Source organism: Rhea americana, unplaced genomic scaffold, assembly GCF_003343005.1.
Source record: "Rhea americana isolate MKP2758 unplaced genomic scaffold, rheAme1 scaffold_278, whole genome shotgun sequence".
In the NCBI taxonomy this organism is placed as follows: Eukaryota; Metazoa; Chordata; class Aves; order Rheiformes; family Rheidae; genus Rhea; species Rhea americana.
In genome coordinates this window covers 990,144-998,264 of record NW_028186399.1, presented here as the reverse complement: position 1 = coordinate 998,264, position 8,121 = coordinate 990,144, and the positions used below count along the sequence as shown (strand labels likewise).

Below are 8,121 nucleotides of genomic sequence, written 5' to 3'. Positions count from 1 at the left end.
CCTTCACCGCAGCGAGGCGCCCGCTCAGCTCYCCCCGAAATGCAGGGAGACCCGGGGAAGAGCTCTGGGAACAGCCGAGGCTGGAGAAAAACACCAGGCTCAGCCAGATCCGGCCCCTGAACAGGCCCAGGGCGGGCGCCTGGCTGCAGCGGTGCTCGGGGCGCCGGCTCTCAGCCCGGCGTCTTGGCCGCCCTCCGGCTCCATCCCGGGCAGGGGGCTTGGCTGGGTGCTTGGTGCTCCAAGGGGACACAGCGTGATGTTTCCTGGGAGCTGGCGGAGGACGGAGCCCTCGGGACGCAGCGGGGTGGCGGAGGGGACTGCTGTGCCCATCTCGGCAGGTCTGGGAGCTGCTTTTCCCCGCCAGGAGCTCCGGGCAGCCCGGAGCCAAGCAGGGCTTTTCCCCTCGCCCCGAGGCTCGCTCGGGTACCAGGGGCTGATGCTGGGGCACGTGAGCTGGATGATGGCCCCCGCTGCCCCTAAGCTGTCCCATGGGACGTGCTGGGATGGGTCCACAAAAGGGTCTCGACTGCTCCCTCTTCCCCACTGAGGGCACCCAGGTGCCCAGTCTCCCTCCCTCTTCTCCACTGGGTGCTGCCAGTTCRGTGCTGGGATGAACTGGGGACACTGGGGTGGGGGGGAGTCAGGCTCTGGGGTCCCTGCCCCAGTCCAGGCACAGGGGCAGTAAGTGCCGAGGACGGCTGTGACCCCCCAGCCCGGTCACGGTCCCTGCCGGGGACCCATCTGAGCCCAGCCAGGTGCCCAGGGGTGGGAGACCTGCAGGACGGGCCCTCCCGGGCTGGGACCAGCTCGGGGTGCTGTAAGGGCTCGTGCCACCGAGGGGGACACAGAGGACAGCTGCAGGGGACCTGCTTGTCCTCACGGTGCTGCTGATGGCTGATACGGTCCCCTTGGGGGGCTCTGCCAGGCTGGCTCCCGGCAGGCAGCCGTGCAGCGACCCGGCGCCGGGGGCGGGCGAGGAGGCGCCCAGCCGCTGCTGTGCGGTTTTCTCCGGTCGATTATTTTCCCCCCACCCCACCCCGAAACCCAGCTCTGGCTCAGCCCTCGCACACTTCCTGTGCTGCTCTCAGACACCCTCCAAACAACCCCCCGCTCAACGGCTCAACGGCTTTAAATAACCCGCAGGAAGGAGAGGCAGCGGGACGTGTTCCGACACCGCCTCCGGCCCGGCCCGGCCCGGGGGAGTCCGGCAGGATGGAGAGGGCGGCTCGCCGGGCTGAGCCGCTCGGGGGTCTGCCCTGTGCCCGCGCCCCGGCGAGGCGGTGCTGTCACCCGCGGCCAGGCCAAGCCCCTGGCACGTGCAGGCGCAGGTGGCAGCTGCGGGAGTCCCCCGGGCCTGAGTTCCCACGGGCTTTGCAGAGCCAGGGTGCTTGTGGTCCAGGTTTGTCYCCCCTCCCCGCCCCAGAAGAGCCCAGTTCCCCGCGTCCCTGTCTCCAGAGACACCAGCACCACGCAGGGAGCCCGTCCTTGCACGCTGCAGCTTTAAAAGACACACTGGGCATCTCTGGGGCAGTTCCCCACCGCCTGCCCGTGTGGGGCAAGGTCAGCCCAGCGCTGCCCCTCACCCCGGCATGGGGCAGGGCAGCTGCTTCTGCGGCATCTGGCCTTGGCTGGGGCACCGGTGCCCTGGGAGTGATGGTGAGACTGGTGAAACCATCTGTCAGTGCCCCAAGGGTCCTGGGTATCCCTTGGTGGGTTGGCACTAGGATACATCCAACCAGGGCAGAGTGCTCTGCCCCACAGTTCCTCCCAGGGGAGATGGCAGGGATGGGGCAGCCAGAGAGCCCCTGCGCAGCAGGGCTGTCCGCRGCCAGGGGCACGGACAGCGGGGGGCAGGATGCAGCGAGGCCGGTGGGGAGGAAACCACCTCGCTGCGGTAACCCTTGGCCGAAGCGAAGGCTTCCTGGARGCTGCGCTGCCGGGTGTTTCTCACACACCGGCACTGCTGGGACGCGACACTGGCTTATCCCTGCAGGAAAGTAGCTCTGCCCTAATCCTGTCCCTGAGCTGCCCAGCTTCAGCACAGAGGGACACAGACACTCTAGGGACCAGGAAGCTGGTGGACCCCAGACAAGCACAGCTGTGCCCCCACGACCAGCACGGGGAGGGACCGACCCCAGCGGATCCCAGCCGGGCCTCACAGCACTCCCTCGCTGARGCATCGGAAACCAGGCAAGGTCCCGGGTGATCTCCAGCCTCAGCGATGCAGCTCTAGGGAGCGCCGCCAGCCCCATTGCACACAAGAGCAAGAGCTGCTCAGGCACGAGGGGAGAGACTGCAGGCCAGGGAAAGTGAATTTTGCCCTGTAAGGGGATGTCCCGTTCACATCTAACATCCATTTCCTTCACCCCATCAAAGGCTGACGCCCTGCAGCGCTCATTGCCTTTCATCCTGCAGCCAGGGTCAAGGGACGTAGTCACGCTCCCAGCCTGGGGCAGCAGTATCCCAGCGGGGACGTGCCAAAAATGAGGCCCCGAGGGACTGCGCTGGGCCTGGGGTGGTTCACAGCAGCAGGGTCGTGCTCGCGGAGTGAAAGGCTCGGCAGCTCCAGCTGGAGCACGTCTTGGCTAGCAGGCGTCTGGCACAGGCACTGGGAGCGTACGAAACAGGGATGGGTCTGGCACAGACGGAGGAAATGCTAGGGGCTGATAGCATTCAGGAAAAGGGTGACAGTGCCTGCACAGGGGTAATGGTGAGACCACCCTCACCACCACCCAGCCCCCTGAGGAGCAGGGACAAGACTGGGGAGCTCCCAGCGCTGACCCAGCGTGGGACTGCCGAAAGGTGATGCACAGGCTGCCACGGTGCCCATGCGCAGGATGCCACGGCTTAAATAACCCCGGTTTATTTGTTCAAAGTCTCAGGATCCCTCAGAATAAAAGGAAGGAGAACAAGGAACAACTCAGCGAGAGTCTGTCGGAGTCTGTGTACCAGGCCAGGCAGAGGGGATGCTCGGGGCACAGTACGTGTGAACGGGCAAACAGATCCCCTGGTCACCCTGTACGGCAACGGTCCAGAAGGGAGCCGAGCAGCCCCTCACCTACGGTAGCGGTAACGCTTGAAGTGGAACCAGAGCTGGAAGATACCATTGGCAAACTGGCAGCGGAAGCCGTGGCGGTGGGAATACTCCCACTCCCGGTTGACGATCTTGAAGGCAATGTCCTCGTAGGGCGGCCCAGCATGGAAGCGCAGGATGGCGAAGTCCTTGTTGTCCTGGCAGGCCTCCAGGAAGTACTCTGGCGTAGAGCGCTTGTCGATGAGGTCAGGATAGAAAATATTGAACTTGTAGCCCTGGACAATCTTGGGTGGGGGGTTGTCAAAGTCATAGTGGGTCTGGTTGTATTTGTTCCACTCGAAGCCTGTGTGCACCCGGTTGAAGAAGCGGGGCTTGCGGGGCCGGTACTTGTCAGCCCAGAGATAGGCCTTGCCTGTGAGGGGCATTTCCACGCTGAACTGCGCCTCGTCCGCGCCCATGCCCTCCTTGGCCTTACGGAAGAAGATGTCATCAGCGCTCTCGGTGGCATCACCTGCAGGGAGGAGAGGCAATGGCCGGACCCGCAGTGCCAGCCAGGCCTGGCCTGCAGGGACGCTGCTCTCAAAGGGCAGGGGAGGGAGAAAGCAAGGGACCAGTAGGCTCTGGGCAAGGGATGTGGAGATGGACACAGACATGTACATGCCCTCATGGTGGGCACTGGGCCAGCTGCACTGGGGCACCCTTCCCACTCGTCCACAAGCTTGACAGTGGGGCTGGGAGTGGGGAAGGACCCGATTCAAGTACCAGCAGTCTGAGCCATGTTTCCCTGCTCTCAGTCCCCTCCACTACCTGGGGAGCTCTGYGCCAGCCTAGCTCTGGATGTGCACTCCAGACCCAGCTCTTGCTTCCCTGTGCCTGAGGGCACGGTTCACCCTCTCCCTCTAGCCCCACAACCCCAAAGCACATGCAGGCTGCAAGGCTGCTGGATGCACAGTCCGGCTGCAAAATGCCTACCYGTGACCTGGAGCTGCTGACGCAGAAGCAGCAGCCGATGTAGGTCCTCTTCGGCCTCCAAGACGTGGGCATCGAAGGGCAGCTCGTTGGTGCCCATCAGCCGGGGGCTGTACTTCCCCGCATCGTAATCATCCAGGCTCTGCTGGATCAGRTCCTCCTCCATCAGCACGGCCTCCCCTTCTGCGTCCCCCTTGGCCTCCGACTCTGGCTCTGCCCCTGCCTCTGAGGATGGTCCCGGCTGTACTACAATGGTYTCCTCTGGGTCCAGCCTACTGGGAAAGGAGAAGAGATACCTAGGACGGAGATGGTACCCTAGTTCTCTGCTCCCCTGAGGTTTGTCTCAGGAAGGATAGGAGCACCAGGCTGCATTTTCCCTCCTGGTCTGGAAAGATTTAAGGATAGAAGATACCAGGTGCCCAGGGGAAAAGCCCATCCGGCTGTGCTGACCTGGGAAGGGGTTGTGTACCTGTCGCTGGGGGAGGCCGGCTCCCTCTTGATGATGGGAAAGAGTGGCTCACTCTCCACACCCTGCTCCTGCTTCAACTTGTACAGCTTCTGACGCAGCACGTCCTGGTGCCGCTCCCGCAGCCTGTGAGGAGCAGATCAGCCATCATATCAGACCTAGCCAGGCCACCGGGTCCCCACCCAGTGTCCAAAGCTGGGCCAACCACTGCATCAGGTAGAAGCYTGCTGGGTTTTGTACAGTAACTGGGCTGAGTAACCCTCCCATATGGAAACCTCACTGTAAACATAACCGTTTGAGAAGAGACTGAGTGTCCAGCCCATCTTCCCTCTTGGAAGGGCCTGTCAGCTCGTAAAAAATAAAACGCACCTCCATCAACGACTTCAGGTTTGTGTCTCTCCAGCTCTGCTCAGAGCAGGCCTGCATTACTCCCTTCCACAGCCCTGGCTGAGGGACAAGTCCCTGCTCTCACCTGGCCCGGGCCATGTAGGCCTTCAGCTGCTGCAGCAGACTCTCCCAGTAGCCGATGTCGAGATTGGGTCCACCTGCTCGGATCTTGCTCTCAATGCCTTGGTAGAGCACTTGCAGCTGGTTGTACGTCTTCCCCTTGAACACAGACTGCACATCCGAGCTGACGGAGGCATTGACGCCATCRCGACGCTCCCCTACGCAGACGGGCGAGGGTGGCTGGTTAGTCTCTGAGCACGCAGCTCATGTTCACTCAAGCAGTCTTGAGTTGCACCGAACAGTGGAAGGCTAGACCCCAAAAGAATCTAGATGGCTTCCAGATCCATAGCCTCCATCCAGCACGTCCTCCAAGAGCAATTAGAGACCCTTTCCCAGCTTGAAAGCATGGGGCACACCCTACACTCTGCTTTACCCATTGCTCATACTCCCTTCCACATCCACACTATGCCGTGGGCTCTGCCCTCCTGCTTACCAGGTCCTCCCTTCCCAGAGGCCTCCARTTTGCGGAGCTTGGCTATCTCATCCTCCGTGATGATGGTCATGTCTCTCCAGAAATCCACATTCTTGCCTTGCTCCAGCTCCATGTAAACCTACAGGCAGGAGACAAACAGGACACTTAGGCGCCTGTTCTGGACCATGGGCTGAGCTCAGCCACGGGCAGGGAACTGGAGCTAAAGACAAGGAAGAGGCAGAGAGCCTCGGCACAGGAGGGCTGCAGAGCGGGCACCTGGATATCCTCCACCAGATCCTCCATGTCGGAGACAGTCAGGCCGTTCAGGAAGGTGTAGGGCTCATGCATCTCCACAGCCAGGTCATCATCYTCTGCACTGATGTACTTGGCCAGCAGGTCAATAGGTTTTGCCCTCCCGTCTCGAATGCGGATCTTAGATCTGAGCAAGAAGAAAGCGATGGTGAGCGRTGCCTGCCACGCCCTGCTCCCCAACAGGCAAGCCCCTGCGAGACCGGCCCACCTACCGCAGCTTGGCCTGCTGCAAGTGGAAGTTGTCCTCCTGCTCCTCCCAGGTTTTGAAGTGCTCTGCCTCTTTCTCCCGCTGCAGCATCTCCAGCTCCTGCTCCCGCATTGCCTTCTCTCGCTCCCGCTCGAGGCGCAGCTGCTTCACCTGCTCAGGACAGAGCAAGATGTGAGGCCGCAGGGGCTGGGACTCCCATGCAGGACACCCACCCAAGAACATGGCCTTACACGACCTCACTGAGCTGCTTCAGCACCAGCAWCTAGCCCAAGGCTCCCCAGAGAGCCACGTGCAAGAGAAGCTAGCTTGAGCTAGGTGGGGCCAGATGCTCACTGCCAGCCCTCGAGTGCCTCAGTGCAGTGACCTGACACTTGTCCTACCTCGGCACCTTGCAGCTTGGATTCAGCCCCAATGAAAGAACTTCACTATAAAAAGTCATAAATGTGCAGTACCTCCATCCCATTTCCTACAGCCKGGAGGCACCCCCAGCGAGGAGAGCAAGGGGACTTCCAGGTGATGGACTGGGAGAACTGGGCTGCCCACTGAAGGGAGCACAGCCCTGCCACAGGGATTGCCGTCAGATGGCGGGGAGAAAGAGGGCGTCTGTCCCCACCTTCTGCAGCTCCAGGCGGTTGTCCTCCTGGATTCGCTTGTTCCTCTCTTTCAGGTCCTTCTCATCCAGGTGGCTGATTCCCTTCTTCTCCAGTGCCTGAAACCAAGTGGCCAAGAGGAACCATGAAACAAAGCAACTTCTACGGCCTCCCAAAGGGTGGCAAATACCACCTCATCCACTGCTGCTCCAGCAGCAATCCTGTAGATTTCTCCCTCTCTCAAATCCCACTTCTGCAGCCTCTCAGCAAAAGCAGTCTCAGCCAGAACCAACCAGGCTCTTCGCAGTCCACCCCTCAAGAAGGGGTAACGTGAGAGCTAAACACTCCTCAGCACTCAGCTAGCAGGTCCCAGAATGTTTGGGTCCCTTCATCCAGCACCGACCTGCAGACATCGGTCTTTAAAAGTAAGGGGATAAAACCTCACTGACTACCAGGAAACAGCAGCTACCGCCCTARATGACACCTTTGCTCTGATGTAGCTGCTTTTAGTCTTCCAAATGTTTCCATTCTCGGCAAAGGGGCCTGCCTGACACCTCACTGCTCTACTGTCCCATCCCGTGGCAGATGCATARGGACAACTTCCTTTGAGGCAAAGTACAGAGCAGCCCCAAGCAGCCTCCTAAGACATATGGGGTGCAGAAAGAGAGCTCACCTTGCTCCAGATGAAGGTGCCCAGCAGGTTGTTGTCCCCAAAGGGATTGTCGGTGTTGGTGTAACCCATGTACTCCTCTCCCCACCCCATCTTCTCCCGCTTCTTCCTCTCCTTGGCTTCCTTCTTGGCCAGGCGGCGAGCCCGTTTCTCTTCAGGTGTCTCCAAGGCTTTCATGAGTGCAGCCTGCTTCTTCTTCTCCTCCTTCAACCTCAAGCGCTCCTGAAGGCTCAGCTGCTGCGTTTCCTCCTTGCCCTGGGAACGTGAAGGGGATGGAGAGCTGACAGAAGACACAGAAGACTTGGAACTAGCTCTCTTCCTCCGCCTTTCTCTGCTCCGGGCTCTCCTCTTGTTGCACTCTCTCTCTGAGCCTGAGCTGGAAGAACGACCCCGGGATCGTGAGCGGTGCTTCTTCTGGCTTTTATGGTGCTGGTCCCTACTTTTGGTTTTCTTCTTCCATTTTTGCCTCTCATCTCCAGATTCCAAGCTGGGGGAGAAGAGTAACATTCAAGTTCAGAGCTGATTACTAGCTCCAAACCAAAGCAGCCCCTTGTGTCGAGAGGGGTCAGTTTAACCAAGCCTGTGCCCCCTATGCAGGGCTCCTTGCCCACACAGAGCTGGGACGCGCTGCCAGCAAAGAGCCTGGCAACGCACTTCTGCCCAGGCCTGGCATGGCAGGACCCGCTGGCACGGCTCTGCACGCAAACACTCCCAGAGCAGATCCAAAGAGACGGTTTTAGCTCCATCCAGAGGTGGCAGCAGCCAGCGCATCAGCTCAGCAGCTGGTCCAGGAGGTGGTGGGAGTTGCAGCCCCCCAGCAGAGCAGCATCCCCCCATCCTAGACGCTAGGTCTGGCTTGCGTGGCCAAGCCCTCGGGTACTGCAGCCACTCTCCCGGGCCTGCGGGCGGCCGAGGGGACGGGGCTTTCCAAGGCGCCGGTGCCCCGGSCCCGG

The 8,121-nt window shown here is 60.9% G+C and overlaps 1 protein-coding gene across 3 annotated transcripts; it reads right to left on the bottom strand.

Moving 5' to 3' along the window:
• Positions 1-2,847: 2,847 nt before the first annotated feature.
• CACTIN (cactin, spliceosome C complex subunit) lies at positions 2,848-7,690 on the bottom strand. Of its 3 annotated transcripts, none has more exons than XM_085308526.1 (9): positions 7,172-7,690; positions 6,522-6,617; positions 5,913-6,058; positions 5,665-5,827; positions 5,410-5,527; positions 4,942-5,134; positions 4,473-4,595; positions 4,007-4,299; positions 2,848-3,545 (listed from the first exon to the last, which is right to left on the bottom strand). In XM_085308526.1, exons 1-9 carry the CDS (start codon positions 7,673-7,675, stop codon positions 3,055-3,057), a joined length of 2,127 nt encoding a protein of 708 aa, XP_085164652.1. In that variant the 5' UTR covers positions 7,676-7,690; the 3' UTR covers positions 2,848-3,054. The 3 variants fall into 3 exon arrangements, with proteins under 3 accessions (XP_085164652.1, XP_085164653.1, XP_085164654.1); XM_085308527.1 differs by having other exon boundaries at positions 4,007-4,278; XM_085308528.1 differs by having other exon boundaries at positions 4,007-4,275.
• Positions 7,691-8,121: the final 431 nt, after the last annotated feature.